Source organism: Episyrphus balteatus, chromosome 3 (genome assembly GCF_945859705.1).
Source record: "Episyrphus balteatus chromosome 3, idEpiBalt1.1, whole genome shotgun sequence".
Lineage (NCBI taxonomy): Eukaryota > Metazoa > Arthropoda > Insecta > Diptera > Syrphidae > Episyrphus > Episyrphus balteatus.
Genome location: NC_079136.1, coordinates 44,974,818 through 44,991,922, shown reverse-complemented (window position 1 = coordinate 44,991,922; position 17,105 = coordinate 44,974,818). Strand labels below are relative to the sequence as shown.

At 30.1% G+C, this 17,105-nt stretch overlaps 1 protein-coding gene across 1 annotated transcript in view; it reads right to left on the bottom strand.

The window, feature by feature from the left end:
* Positions 1-17,105, bottom strand: part of LOC129915547 (uncharacterized) — a 505,115-nt gene that overhangs the window by 15,214 nt on the left and 472,796 nt on the right. Inside the window, exon 12 of the mRNA XM_055995150.1 lies at positions 15,150-15,231. Coding sequence (XP_055851125.1) covers positions 15,150-15,231 — 82 coding nt within the window. The remainder of the gene's footprint in view (positions 1-15,149; positions 15,232-17,105) is intronic.

Genomic DNA, 17,105 nt, shown 5'->3' with positions numbered 1-17,105 from the left:
AAGTATGAACAGATAAAAGTATTCAAGGAAAAAAGTATGCGCGACAAAAGTTCGAAAAATGGAAAATTATTATTTTGACTGGGTTTTGTAAGAGTGAGAATAAATAGACGAATTTATTGTTAGATAGGGCTGGGCGCTGGGGTCTCAGAAAAAAAGAGAGTATAGTATACAGAAATATTTATTCATAAGGGTAGGAGGTCTAAATTTAATTTTCAGTCTCGCAGCTGCGATGAGCGAGGCAAGGTTAAGAGTGCGCTCGATTTTTTTTTTATCCGTAACAAAAGTGTGAAAACAAAAAGTATTCTCGACTTTTAGTATTAGGTAGGAAAGTATGAACAGATAAAAGTATTCAAGGAAAAAAGTATGCGCGACAAAAGTTCGAAAAATGGAAAATTATTATTTTGACTGGGTTTTGTAAGAGTGAGAATAAATAGACGAATTTATTGTTAGATAGGGCTGGACGCTGGGGTCTCAGAAAAAAAGAGAGTATAGTATACAGAAATATTTATTCATAAGGGTAGGAGGTCTAAATTTAATTTTCAGTCTCGCAGCTGCGATGAGCGAGGCAAGGTAGAGTGAGAATAAATAGACGAATTTATTGTTAGATAGGGCTGGGGTCTCAGAAAAAAAGAGAGTATACAGAAATATTTATTCGTAAGGATAGGAGGTCTAAATTTAATTTTCAGCCTCGCAGCTGCGATGAGCGAGTGCGGAGTGTTGGAGTGCGCGAGATTATTAGTCCTTTGAAATGTTGCAAAATTTTGACCGAACCTTGCATTTTAGGTAGGACAAGATTTTTTTGTTTTGATGTGTAGAGTAGGTTAATGGGAGTATACAATCTAGTTTTCGGGGCTGAAAACCCCGTTTAAACTGTTTTTTAATAATATCTTGCGAACTGTTAGTCCCACAAAAAAATGTTTAAGATGGTTTTTGTAGATAATTTAGTTTTCAACAATTTTGATTAAGGTACTTTTTTCTGTAAAATTGGAAATAAGAAAGTTGTACTTGAAAATAGATGTACATTTTCAAGAAAAAATACTTTGAAGGGCCACAACTTTTTTTCTACAACTTTTATTGGAAAAATTCTTATGACAATTTTTAAAGATCATTTAATTTCCAATAATTTGATGTGCTCATTTTGCAGATTTCGTTTACATTAAGGTGCTGCAATGGTTCTAAAAAAGGTAACAATTTATTTTGGTACTTTATAACATATATTTTATTTTTTTTACTTCAATAGGAATGATTTCGAAGGAATATGTAAGCTGGGTCAAAGCAGGAAGAAAATCGTATAGTATAGGGGATTTCAGGTCTTGGGGGAATAGGGCAATTTTCAAAAAAATATTTTACTTTTGAAAAAAAAGAAATTGTTTAAAACCAACGATTATTTTATTTTTAACGATAATTCTATTTTTAATTAAACCTGTTTTATAAAATAGTTAATGAAAAAAAAATTTTCAAAATCAAGACTTTGAAGAAAAAAAATATTTCGAACTAATTTTGTTTTGTTATGTAATTAAGTGATAATTTAGTTTTCCAAGTTCAATGCTGTTATGTGTTTTCAAACAAAAACAAAAAACCAAATGCAAAAGAGTTTTGTCATTTTCGAGAAATTAAAAGAAAAAAATCTATTAAGAAACTACTAAGAAACCCCATTATTTTTTGTTTTTTTTTTGTGACTGGATAAGGATATTTAAATGGAAGAAAAAATTTTCTTGAACCTTAAGGATCAGAAAACATGGTTTAAAATTCTTTTCATTATTATCAACTGCTTGCTTACATATTTTGTGTTGTTTTCATTTAAAAAACTGAGATTTTATTGCTCCAAAGTATTTATCTAAACTCATTTTTAGTGGGGGAAAAATGGTTAAAGTTGAAGGATTTAAATACTGTGTTTCATTCGTACAGAATATCCTTTATAAGATATTTTCGTGAAATTTCAACTCAGATAAAGATTGAATTTAATGTGTGCACAAGACATTTGTTATTTATTATGGTTTTGATTAATTCAAGGTTAATCGTTCGAACAAAATTAGTTCGAAATATTTTTTTCGTAATTTTTCTTCAAAGTCTTGATTTTGAAATTTTTTTTTCATTAACTATTTTATAAAACAGGTTTAATTAAAAATAGAATTATCGTTAAAAATAAAATAATCGTTGGTTTTAAACAATTTCTTTTTTTTCAAAAGTAAAATATTTTTTTGAAAATTGCCCTATTCCCCCAAGACCTGAAATCCCCTATACTATACGATTTTCTTCCTGCTTTGACCCAGCTTACATATTCCTTCGAAATCATTCCTATTGAAGTAAAAAAAATAAAATATATGTTATAAAAGTACCAAAATAAATTGTTACCTTTTTTAGAACCATTGCAGCACCTTAATGTAAACGAAATCTGCAAAATGAGCACATCAAATTATTGGAAATTAAATGATCTTTAAAAATTGTCATAAGAATTTTTCCAATAAAAGTTGTAGAAAAAAAGTTGTGGCCCTTCAAAGTATTTTTTCTTGAAAATGTACATCTATTTTCAAGTACAACTTTCTTATTTCCAATTTTACAGAAAAAAGTACCTTAATCAAAATTGTTGAAAACTAAATTATCTACAAAAACCATCTTAAACATTTTTTTGTGGGACTAACAGTTCGCAAGATATTATTAAAAAACAGTTTAAACGGGGTTTTCAGCCCCGAAAACTAGATTGTATACTCCCATTAACCTACTCTACACATCAAAACAAAAAAATCTTGTCCTACCTAAAATGCAAGGTTCGGTCAAAATTTTGCAACATTTCAAAGGACTAATAATCTCGCGCACTCCAACACTCCGCACTCGCTCATCGCAGCTGCGAGGCTGAAAATTAAATTTAGACCTCCTATCCTTACGAATAAATATTTCTGTATACTCTCTTTTTTTCTGAGACCCCAGCCCTATCTAACAATAAATTCGTCTATTTATTCTCACTCTACCTTGCCTCGCTCATCGCAGCTGCGAGACTGAAAATTAAATTTAGACCTCCTACCCTTATGAATAAATATTTCTGTATACTATACTCTCTTTTTTTCTGAGACCCCAGCGTCCAGCCCTATCTAACAATAAATTCGTCTATTTATTCTCACTCTTACAAAACCCAGTCAAAATAATAATTTTCCATTTTTCGAACTTTTGTCGCGCATACTTTTTTCCTTGAATACTTTTATCTGTTCATACTTTCCTACCTAATACTAAAAGTCGAGAATACTTTTTGTTTTCACACTTTTGTTACGGATAAAAAAAAAATCGAGCGCACTCTTAACCTTGCCTCGCTCATCGCAGCTGCGAGACTGAAAATTAAATTTAGACCTCCTACCCTTATGAATAAATATTTCTGTATACTATACTCTCTTTTTTTCTGAGACCCCAGCGTCCAGCCCTATCTAACAATAAATTCGTCTATTTATTCTCACTCTTACAAAACCCAGTCAAAATAATAATTTTCCATTTTTCGAACTTTTGTCGCGCATACTTTTTTCCTTGAATACTTTTATCTGTTCATACTTTCCTACCTAATACTAAAAGTCGAGAATACTTTTTGTTTTCACACTTTTGTTACGGATAAAAAAAAAATCGAGCGCACTCTTAACCTTGCCTCGCTCATCGCAGCTGCGAGACTGAAAATTAAATTTAGACCTCCTACCCTTATGAATAAATATTTCTGTATACTATACTCTCTTTTTTTCTGAGACCCCAGCGCCCAGCCCTATCTAACAATAAATTCGTCTATTTATTCTCACTCTTACAAAACCCAGTCAAAATAATAATTTTCCATTTTTCGAACTTTTGTCGCGCATACTTTTTTCCTTGAATACTTTTATCTGTTCATACTTTCCTACCTAATACTAAAAGTCGAGAATACTTTTTGTTTTCACACTTTTGTTACGGATAAAAAAAAAATCGAGCGCACTCTTAACCTTGCCTCGCTCATCGCAGCTGCGAGACTGAAAATTAAATTTAGACCTCCTACCCTTATGAATAAATATTTCTGTATACTATACTCTCTTTTTTTCTGAGACCCCAGCGTCCAGCCCTATCTAACAATAAATTCGTCTATTTATTCTCACTCTTACAAAACCCAGTCAAAATAATAATTTTCCATTTTTCGAACTTTTGTCGCGCATACTTTTTTCCTTGAATACTTTTATCTGTTCATACTTTCCTACCTAATACTAAAAGTCGAGAATACTTTTTGTTTTCACACTTTTGTTACGGATAAAAAAAAAATCGAGCGCACTCTTAACCTTGCCTCGCTCATCGCAGCTGCGAGACTGAAAATTAAATTTAGACCTCCTACCCTTATGAATAAATATTTCTGTATACTATACTCTCTTTTTTTCTGAGACCCCAGCGCCCAGCCCTATCTAACAATAAATTCGTCTATTTATTCTCACTCTTACAAAACCCAGTCAAAATAATAATTTTCCATTTTTCGAACTTTTGTCGCGCATACTTTTTTCCTTGAATACTTTTATCTGTTCATACTTTCCTACCTAATACTAAAAGTCGAGAATACTTTTTGTTTTCACACTTTTGTTACGGATAAAAAAAAATCGAGCGCACTCTTAACCTTGCCTCGCTCATCGCAGCTGCGAGACTGAAAATTAAATTTAGACCTCCTATCCTTATGAATAAATATTTCTGTATACTATACTCTCTTTTTTCTGAGACCCCAGCGCCCAGCCCTATCTAACAATAAATTCGTCTATTTATTCTCACTCTTAACCTTGCCTCGCTCATCGCAGCTGCTAGACTGAAAATTAAAGTTAGACCTCCTATCATTATGAATAAATATTTCTGTATACTCTCTTTTTTCTGAGACCCCAGCCCTATCTAACAATAAGTTCGTCTATTTATTCTTTCTTGACCAATCAGAATTGTCCATCGCCACATTTGTTTTCGCAAATTCTCATTTCTCTTTGTAACTATTGCCAGATCAAAACCCAGTCAAAATAATAGTTTTCCATTTTTCGAACTTTTGTCGCGCATACTTTTTTCCTTGAATACTTTTATCTGTTCATACTTTCCTACCTAATACTAAAAGTCGTGAATACTTTTCGTTTTCACACTTTTGTTACGGATTCGTACTTAATACACTGGTGGCTGGTCATCGGCAACAGATCGCCACAGGTGTTTTGAGGTATTCAGCATGCGTACTAAAGTTAAATAAAATTTATATGTGCACTAGATCAAAAGATATAACGTGTTTAGAAAAAGAAGATCTTTTTACCGTTATCTCAGAATTTTGAATATGAAATTAATTGAAATATTGTACAATTATAATTTATTTAATTACCTATCTACAGTACAAATTTCATTTATCTATCTAATATCACAAAAAAGTTATAACAAGTTGAATGTTCGTGTCACGTTTTCGTTTCATCTTGTTTCAAATCACTAGGATACTAAAGAAGTTTTCACTTCAAAAAAAAAAAAAAAAAAAAGTTGTAACTATTTCGATTTGGCATACAAAGTCGGCATTTACCAGTTATAGGACCTATTCCTTATGATTAAACAGGATTAAAAAAAACTTACTTCCAAAATAATCAAAAAAATGGTCAAGTGCTCAAAATATATGCTAAATTTTAGCTAACATTCAAAATTCTATCCAAATTCTTAGATCAAATGTATTTTCGGATTTTGTTTCGGAGCTTAAATTAAGCTAAATTTTTGACAATACATTTTTTTAGAAACAAATTTTCAGCTGTCAAACATTTACCATGCTCTGGGAGCCGTTTAAACTTTTATCTTCAGAGTATATATATTACACTGTGCTACAAAATAAAAAAAAAAAAATACACCCGAGAAATGACATAGTGCAGGCTGTTTGTATGGTCGAATAATGCATACAAATATTTTTGTTATATTTTTGGAACCCTCCATTTTTTTTTTATTTACAAAAAACCATTTTTACAGACCTTACGATGTAATCTATCAATATGTCAGTCATTTTTCTAACAACTCTCAATATGTTATATGTTTTTGGAAAGAGGATTTCCAGACCTTTTGAATGATGTATAGAAGTCTATTGTTTAAACAAATTAAGTGTAGGTTTTTATCCCACAAATCTTGAAAAAGTGATTTTTTTCCCAATTTTTTCAACTTTACTCAATTTTTTTCGCAAAATAAAACAAACAAAAAAATAAAATAAGGTTATATTCTGAAAGAATATACATTTAGGCACAAATTGGCGTATTTTTTTTATTGAATTTGACCAAAACTGCGGAATCTATGCTATTTTTTCGTAAATAGAAAATGTGGCTTTTCATGATGTGAATTGCAAGGTGCACAATAGGGTGTTCGTTATTTTAAAATAATAAGAATTTCTATGCTCCTAGGATCTTATATGGTTGGAAATAAACTAAAAAAAATATTCCCCAAGTTTCAAGTCTCTAACTTAAGACTGGGTTCCCTTTTTCAGCAAAGTCAAATCTCATGTAAAAGCATTTGTGTGTATTAGTGAATGTGTTTCGCTCTCTCGCCATCGAATTCTCTGGTTTTTTACTCTCAGGATGTTGGTTATGGTTTTCATTCATTGTCTCTTTGTGAGATCGCCATCGCACTCACGCGTGCGGGGTGACATGCAAATGGATGTAGGTATACTACATAGATCTTTATATGGATATGGTGTTTGTGGACGAAAACTGGTTTGAAATTCAATATTTTCATGAAAGATTTCTGGAGTGTATACCTATTTATTTTTGAAATGAAAACTTGTTTCCATGTTGCTGTTGTGGATGGCATTTGAGTTTTTTGTGTATCAGAGAAATTTTTTGCATTATAATAATAATTATAGTTGTTCAGTGGAGAAGCAGGTAGAGGATGTGTTATATGGGTGCATTGATATAATATACTTGACAGTATCCTTTGTGTAGTTTGTATAAAAATATGAGTAGATGCGCAGAAGGATTGGTTTTCAGGTTCTTGCTCACTTTTCAGTTGTTCTTCGTTGAGCAATTTTTTATCTCGCACACGCGCGTGCCGGCTGACATGGAAATGTATTTACTTACAATATATAGAATGTTTAGGTTCTTATCTATATGTTGTTTGAGGATGGACTCGATATCAATCCAATTTACTTTCAACACCTTTTTAATAAAGATTTTTTTAGAGTCACCAATGCAATGAACTCAGTTGAATCGATTTTGTTTTTTATTTACCTATACCTACATTATTAGGAAACAAAAATAAGGCAGCATTAATAACACTGGTCAACAAAATTGAACTTTTTTTTTGCCACAAGAACCAAGATATACTTTTCTATAGGTTTTTGATATGCTGAACTCGAATCTGAAGTCAAAAAAAATTTGATTGGCCTCCGTTTTTGAGATATAAAATGCTGAAAAACGTCATTTTGGCTCTTTTCTAGCTTCTGTTTTTATGTGGGGTAATTCATTATAAACAAATTTGTTGCCAATAGCATTTTTCTGATTGCGCATTCGAGTTCAGCAACTCAAAAACCTTTAAAAAAGTATATTTTGGTTCTTGTGGCAAAAAAAGTTTAATTTGTTTGGCCAGTGCTATTTCTGAGTCAAAGACCACTCCTTAAATTTTAAATATCTCGGGAAGTAAAAAAGATATCGGAAAGATTTAAACATTTTTTGAAAGAATAAAACCAGTTCTTATAGGAACCGTTACAAATTTTTTCATAAGGAACTACCCCACATAGAAAACATAACCTCGAAAACAGCCAAAATGACGTTTTTCGGTATTTTCTAACGGTAATATTTCAAAAACGGAGGCCAATAAACATTTTCTGACTTCAGATTCGAGTTCAGCATATCAAAAACATATAGAAAAGTATATTTTGGTTCTTGTGGCAAAAAGCTTGTTGACCAGTGTAACTTATAAGTTACTTTTTTTTAAACCTTGAAATTAATTTTTCAACTATCAAAGTTTAGGGAAGTTTTCAAAAATAATTTTCAAGCTCAACACTTTGAAAAAAAAAATGATCTATTTTTTCAAACTGATATTTTATTTATAAATTCAGATAGGCATTAGCTACTTTTTTGCTTGTTTCCTCAGTAGGTGTAATTTTAAAAACTTTGTTTTTGCTAAGGAAACATACTGAGCATCTTCACCTATTCAAAACTATTTCTATAAATACCATCAGGTGCATTCTAACCACAAATACACTTATATAACCCTTTACACATTCCCCCGCGAAAATATAACTATTATACCTACAAACCTACAAAAAAAAACCGAATCCGCAACATATAAACAAAGACTATGAAAAACAAAACGATATATTTATATTATATAACCCCGCACGCACGCGCGAGTGTAGTATAATAAACGATACAACCCAGAAATCAACCTAAATATAGAAATCAATCATTGTGCACAAGCACATGTCAAATGTCAATACACATTTTTACACACAAACAAATGCATACCACATATCTAATCCTTTACCTATATCCCCGCACGAGCGATGTGAATATTACACAATGCAAAGAATTTCGCTGACACCAAAAAAAAAAAACCCCAAAAGTGTCAACTCGCAACCGCGGGTGCGATATTATAAACACGAAATGAATTGTTAGAAAAAACCCAAGAGTCAACAAGAACAAAACAACCCTTTTTGAAAACAAAAGATAATGATCTTGCAAAAAATATCTACTATCTACCTACTCTCTGCAGCATCTTCATAATTTCATGAATGATTTCTGCCTGCCTGAGTGAGGAAATAGGAAACAAAAAAAAAAAGTACATATTATGTAAACACAAAAAACAAAAACAAAATATAACGAGAAAATGAGAGTGCAAGAGCAAGTTTTTTTTTCAATAAATCGAAAAGAACAGAAAAAAAGAGTTCATCAGCGCCAGCTTATGCGTGGCATTCTTTTGAACTAAATTTGCATGTGTGCGTGATCAATGGAATTTTCAAAGTAAAAAAGCTAAAATAGACACTTTTTCAACAATTTATATTAAAAATACTGTGAGCAAAAATATATATTTTTTTTTTGAAACTGATTTGAAATATAATGAAAAAAAATAATAAAAATAAATTGTGGATGCTTTGACTGCCCCTTCCTCAAAAACAGAATGCAAATATTGGTTTATTAAAATCAAATTTTTAGTGTGTAAATAAAAAAAAAATTTTTTTTTTGGCAAACGGGTTGCATGAACAACTTTATTAACTTCTCATTAAAAAATACAAAAACATTTTAAAAAATAATCACGCTTTGCCCCACGACCAAAATGCTAAAAAAGTGCATTTTGACACCTTTCCTTCAAATTAACCGTTCAAACTAACTTCAAATTAAATTTTAGAAATTTTATTGGATTCTCCTAATTTCCCTTTATTGTTTTCTTTTTGTTTCATCTAAAAACACTAATAAACGGTAAAGTTATTCTAAGAAGAGTGAGTAAAAAAACATGAAATTACAACAAATTAACGAAGCTTTTTTTCTAATAAAAAAAAAAAAAAAAAAAATCTGTTTCGCGTACTGCATGAAAACACATTTGATCATTATAAAACAAAAAAAAAATAAATAAAAAGTTTATAAACAACGGTGCCCCAACCAAAATTCTGATTCAATCTAAATTTGCAGGAAAAAAATCATTTTCGACCCTTATAAAAATCGCACAAGAAATGTTTCTAAAATTTAAATGATGCAAAAATATTTGTACGTTTATTACCTTTTCAAAAAAGTACGTTTCATAAGATTATCTTATAAACTGCAAAAGTTATACAACAATTAGTCAACCGTCTTGAATTAAAATGCTATGGAAACCCCCCCTTAATTCTAATTTGTGCCGCCAAGCGGTTGAAGTTTCTTATGGGAATAACATGGGGTTTCTTGGACCTTGTTCCATCAATTTTAAATTCCAGCCAAACCATTCGTTCAAAAAATTTAAAACTTTACAGACTCAAATTTAATAAGTGTAGCTATCATGTGAAAATTTTTCAGATTTTTAATTGTTATAATTTTAGAGATTTAGCTTGGTAAAAAAAGACTTTCAGACTTTTTCAAAAATCGCTTTTTACACGTTTAATGCCAAAAATTTAATATTTTAATAGACAAGATTATAACAATGTAGATATTTTACAAACAGAAAAGCATTATAGTAAAAGAATGGTATTAGAAATGCTACATGTTTTAGATACAGAGAATACTGTTAATAGTAGTCAGTTTGTTAGAAGGAATTTCTAAATTGAATTTTAAAGTCAACTTAAATTCTTAAAGTAAAATTTAATAAGAAAAATTTTTTGAATTTTTTTTCAAATAAAAAAGTTTTTATATTTTGAAATTTCAATGATTATAATAGTGGAGTAACTAAAGCTCAAAAATTGGCAATATTAGGGAACCCGGCCGAACAGCTTAGATTTTGATGATCTTTTTTTTCAAACGTCGGTAATTAAAAATACTTTAAAGTCTATAGATTAAAAATTGCCGGTGTTGCCGTTTTGATTTTTTAAATTTAATTGAAGATTTTTGTGAACAAAAACAAATTTTTTTCAAAAATTTTTCTTAAATTTCATAAATTGATTGATGCCAAAAGATTGTCTAGGAAATTCAAGGAAAAAAAATATATGGGAGTGAGGGACAATCTTCCATAGTTCAAGCGATAGATGCAATTTTCTTATTAATTGACTTCAAACACAAAAAAAAATATTTGAACACAACGGCAACACCTACAATATTCAAATAAACATTTTTTAAAAGCTAGAAGCTTAGTCATATATGTAAAATTAAAATTAAGTTAATTGAATGAACGGCTTTTGAAAGAATGGTAATTGAACTCAGATTTTTGAAAAAAAAAAATTATTTAAAAAATTTTAACATGTCGTTTTATAAACTTGGTCGTAATATAAAATGCATTTATTTTCAAATTTTTTTGGCCGCATTTATTATGATTTCAAATTATAAAAGGAAATGTCAATATGTATTACGGTTTATGAAAAAAATTAAAAAGTATTTCATTTTCGAAGAACTTTTTTTAATAAAAGTTTTGAAAAAAAATGTAACTTATTTTTTTTTTAAAGTTCAACATCTAAACATAAAATTATTTTTTATTCATTTAATAACCCTTACTGTTGAAAGTTAAAGAGCAAAAATTTAAAGTTCCTATTTACCACAGTCTTTGAGAAAATTAATTATTTCAATGCAAACATTCAGTTTTAATAAAAAAAAACCCTTGAAATTGAAGTAATTTTCCATTTTTTTTTTCAAAAGTGTGATATATTTTACCTTTTTTGCTTCGAAATTGAACTGATAATACTTATGGCCAAAAATTTTTTTTAAATAAATTCATATTTTATTAGAAAAAGTTTGGAAAAAAGTCATTTTAAATTTTTCTAATAACATTTTTTTTTTAATTCTGAGTTTGAGGACCATTTTTTCAAAAAGTCTTGATTAAATTTAGTGGATTTAAATTAAAGAGATATGAATGAGCTTCTGGCTTTTTAAAAATGTATTTTAAAATATTGTAGGTGTTGCCGTTGTTTTCAAAATATTTTTTTTGTGTTTGAGGTCAGAATGTTAGAAAATTGCATTTATCGCTTAAACGATGGAAGATTGTCCTTTGCTGCCTTTTATATATTTTCCTTAAATTAGCTAGAGAATCTTTTGCTATCATTTGTTTTATGAAATTTAAGAAAAAAAATGGTTTAGTTAAAAAAAAATTAATTTTAATTTTAAAAAACAATACGGCAACACCGGCAATTTTAAATCTATAGACTTTAAAGTATTTTTAATTACCTACGTTTGAAAAAAAAATCGTCAAAATCAGAGCTGTTCGGCCGGGTTCCCTAATAATTTGCTTTAGTTACTCTACTAGGTATAAACGTCTTTTTCAAGAAATATTTTTTTTTTTTTGAATTTTAAATTATTTAAACAACAAATTATTACTAAATTATTTAAACAGCCAGAACTATAAGAAAGCCATTAGGATAAAGATAAGTATAAAATTTAAATATACATATAAGCAATTTTTAGAACATTTTTTCTTAGAGTCCTGAGGAAGATTGTAAGCACAATCGAAAAGTCGACAGAAAAGAAAAAGTAAAATCAAAATACGACCTGTAGCCAACGAAGAAGATCACATTCATTATCTAAATAAAGAAAGGTCACGTAAAAAATAAATTTATTTTTCTATATTTAATTTTTAATTAATACAATCAAAGCTTTTTTTTTAAATCTGTTGAAATGATTGAGGTTGTCATTTTAAACAAATTTAGAAGTTAATAACCGTTCTACACTGTGTGAATCTTGAACCTAGTTAAAATAAACAGAAACCACTTTGATTTAACTTTTTTTCGGAATGATTTTTCGTTGAAGGCCATCATTTTCAAATGTATTTTTTTTTTTTTTTTTTTTTCAAAATTGAATCAAAGTTGACCTTACTACATTTTACATTTCGATTGCAGTTGAATGTTTTTATCAAAATCGCAGGGACCGGAAAATTACCTATATTTTTACAAAATTCTTACGTGGAAGGTACGTTAATTTATGGTTCAACTGTACTAAATGTACGAAAATAATTCAGAAATGTTTTTCTTCTACATTCGTGTTTTGAGTAGAACTTGCCTTTTGCCTTTTTGAGTAGAACTTGCCTTACCTTCACTTAAAAAAAAAAAATTTGAAGTTTCGATTACATCGATGTTTCCAAGAGCGATGTTTTCGGTGTCATTATTTTTTTGCGGAAACATCAAACCATAAATATTTTTATCTATAAAAAAGTACCGAGTAAAAATAGTATAATTATATGTTTAATACGCATTTTAAGAAATGTGATCTCTGAAAGCAAAAGTTAGCTTTAAAAAGAAAAAAAATGTACAAATTAAAAAATACATAGGTATGTTTAGGATTTTTTTTTTTTTTTTTTTTGGCGGGAGGAAATCTTCAAAAGACACTTGGCAAAAGACACTTCGACACCAAGTAGTGTGGGACTCTTAACCACTAAAACCACCTCTTTATCAGGACCAATCTTGAGAGATCGACATCAAATTTTTCTTTCTTAACTTTGAAAAATCATTCTGGGGGAAGTTTAAACTTTTAATACTTTCCCATGTTTTTTTTAGACCATAAGCTCATGAGGCTTGGTTCTTTTTAACCTCCGAACATGGTTTCTTGTATTCAAGACGGACACCATTTCAGAATTGGTATGACTTTGCAGTATGTTTAGGATGAAATAAATTTCCTCAACACAGGTTTGTTACAAAGAAAAGCGTATATCTTCTTAAACCAGAAAAAAAATTTGTAGGAAAACAAAAATTTTTTTTCATGGCCTCATTATATTTACAACTAAAAACGACTTCTTGCTAATATGCCTATGAATCATTTCCTAAAGCATAGTCATAACAATAAAGAAACCCTTCTTATGGTTTAAAAGCTCGTTTCCACCTTTTTGCCTTATAATTTTCTGTTTTTCATCTGAGGTTTTGGGGGGGAGGGGGGTGTCATGACCCCCACGACCCCCCCCCCCCCCCTAGATCCGCCACTGTGACCAAAACAATACAATAGGGTCAAAATATTATATCCAAGATTTCGACAAGTTTCCCTTCCTCGTGAGGTTTTGTCTAATTTCACAAATCTCATACAAAAATCTGTGTATTATAGACCAATTACATTCCACACAAAAGAATATGAAGTCCTCTATGAAAAGAATACAAAAAAAAAAAAGACAACTTCTATTGTTACCGAAATGTTCATTTACAAACCTTGGCAATCATAATATCGTTTTTATTGCTAACTGATAAGTAGTTTTGAATTGTCATATTAAGTTCAAGTAACCTACTTTAGTTTCAAGTTTGTGTTAATATCGTTACACACAATCTATATCCTCTCTCCTTGAAAACAACAGCAATTCAATTTTTTGGTAGGTAGCACATTTAGTGTCGAAACTATGTCAACATCATCAAAATCATCATCACGATCCACCATCCCATGTTCAACAACAATTATTATTATAAAATTCGCGGTCTGATGCGCGCCTAGCACCAAAGTACTACAGAGAGAGATTGTACCTCAATAAAATAATATTTTCCTATTTGCATTGCCATCAAATTTTATATTTTTATAGTATTTTTTTGTGTTGAACAAACTTGTGTTGTGCCCCAGTTGTGTTTTCATATAAGGAGAAATAACGAAATAAAAACAAAATCCCATAAAAACCTTAACTTCATTGCAGGTTGCACGTAATCCTATCCGCAAACAAGAACAAATTCTCGACAAAACAACCAAATAAAAAGCAAATATACAGAACAAAAACGACAAAACATGAAAAAAAAACGGTTCCTGGCGCAAAGCTCCATCAAATTGTTTTCAACATAAAAACAATAAGAACTACACACTCATGTCCTATCGTTTTGTATTTTTTTGTTTGTCGTCCTTCCGACCTGTGAAGCATAAGCATGTAACATTTCCTCCGACATTTTGAATGGATAACAAAAAGACATACAAAAAAGGATGGATCCTAATCCTGTCACCTCATACCACCACCATTCAGCCAGCTCTAGGTCCGGACACACTTCACTTCCCCTACTACTTTGTGCTTCTATTACTACCATAAAAGCGTCAAATGTCGTCCTCGATAAAATGTCTCTCTGTATCATTGAATGGGAGTTTGATTTGCGCCCAAAAGGAGCACCACCAACACACATAGTCTGATAGATAGAGCTTTGAGCTGAGTTGAGTTGAGTTGAGTTGAGCCCGCAATTAGGGGAGGAACACAACTATACAATACGCCACACGCCACCACTATACACCAATTCCAATTCGAATGTCCTTTATCAGTGTAATAAAGCGCAAACATTGAGAATTCTGTTCTGTTATACAACCACCCCTCCCCTTCTTTACATATATTTAACTTTTCTACTTTATTTGTTATCAAAGGACATATTATACGATGTCGTGTGTTGGGTTATTTTTTGAGTAGGGTTTTTTTTTTTGTTTGAAATCCAAGCACAAAAAGGATAAAAAAAGGGGTACAAGGACAAATATAACCTGATTTGTGTAAAAACCCATCGATAGGACAAATCAAAACTCTTGGCAGCAATAAATTGTTGATTTTTATGGCAAAAGTCAAACAAATAACCAAAACAACAGCAGAAAACAAACTTTTTTGTGTTTCTGGCCTCCTTACATCAAGAAGAAGGTACTTACCGAAACCGCACTTAGCCGGGAAGTAACACTTTGCAGATCCGAAATTGATCCAGCATAGTCACCGCTTTCTCGGTCATGTGATCTGGAAAATTTAGATAGAAATTTGAATTTTATTACAAAATGAATTTTTAAATACAAAGTTTTCGAGAAATTATAAAAGAGTGAGAGAGAGGAGGAAAAAGGAGGTTTTTTAAAATAAAGTCATTTATAATATTTTGTATAGTTGTTATGACATTGTTTCGATTTTAAAAATACCCTATCATACTCGTACCGTGTCTCTTCTGGCTTTAAGGAAAAGAATTATATAAAAGTTTTTTCATCAACTAAAATGAGAAGACCAGGTGGTAATATAAAATTTTTTGATATACCAAATGACATCTATAGTGGCTATAAAAGTGTCCATAAGGATAAGTGGATTTTAAGTTCATTTTTTTTTTGTTTTTTGGCAAGTTTTATTTTGAGATAAAATGAAACACTAACGAATATTCAATTGGTAGGTATACAAACTTATGTTACAAATAAGTGAATGTGAACACCTGAGAGCCAAAAAAAAAAAACTGTTTAAAAGTTTCTCTTTATTTTTTTATTCATGAGTTAGATAGATGACTTAACTTTAAGGAAATGTATTAAGTAATTGGTTCTAAGAAAAAATTTTTTGACCGAAAACATGGAAAATTAAGCTGAATTTGTAAGAATTTCCTTATAACTAAATAATAAATAACTTAAGTTAATAAATTTTGAAATAGAAAATTCCCTACAAATTATTTCCTTCCACCATAATGGACTTATTAGTTCATACATTTTTAGAGGTGGATTATATTTTTAAATTGGATTATTGCCAAGTTATGTCATAGGCCTTTTCTACTCAATCTACAGCTATCGGCGAAGATCATGGAGGTGGAAGTAGAAATTATTAAAAATTCAACTTTGTATTATGATAAAAAGTTATGAGTTTATTCTTCAATTTACCGGCAAACATCAAAAATATTACTAGACAAACGTTCCGCGAAAATGTATGATATATTTCCAAAAAGAATGTTGGGATCTAGAAATAATATCAATTTGAATGATGCATTTTTTTAAATAATGGTCCTAGGACTAATGAAATAATACTTAATCATAACAAAAACATTACTGATGTTAAAAAAAGTGCCAAGTTCTCCTATGTTGAAATTATGCTAGCACAAAAAGGAGAACTTGGCTCTTTTTTTAACAGTAATGTTTTTGTTGTGATTTCACTTCTTTTTGCAAGGTTTTGCTGTAGAAATTAAAATCTCTATAATTGATGAAAATTCAGAGAAAATGGGCGGTTACCACGCTTCTTGTCTAAAATTCTCAAATTTTAATTTTTTTCTTTTGTAATAACTACCAGAAATACCATTTTACCAAATTTCAAGATTCTACGATAATCAGAAGTGCTGTAAAATATTTGATGTAAATTAAGCGAAAATGGGCGGTTACCACGCCCCCTGGCGAAAATTTTGAAATTTAAAATTTTTTTCTTTATAGCTGTACCATTCTATCAAATTTCAAGATTCTACTATAAAATCAGAAGTGCTCTAAAATATTTGATGTAAATTAAGCGAAAATGGGCGGTTACCACGCCCCCTGACCAAAATTCTCAAATTTAAAATTTTTTTCTTTATAGCTTTACCATTCTATCAAATTTCAAGATTCTACTATAAAATCAGAAGTGCTCTAAAATATTTGATGTAAATTAAGCGAAAATGGGCGGTTACCACGCCCCCTGACCAAAATTCTCAAATTTAAAATTTTTTTCTTTATAGCTTTACCATTCTATCAAATTTCAAGATTCTACTATAAAATCAGAAGTGCTCTAAAATATTTGATGTAAATTAAGCGAAAATGGGCGGTTACCACGCCCCCTGACGAAAATTCTCAAATTAAAAATTTTTTTCTTTATAACTTTACCATTCTACCAAATTTCAAGATTCT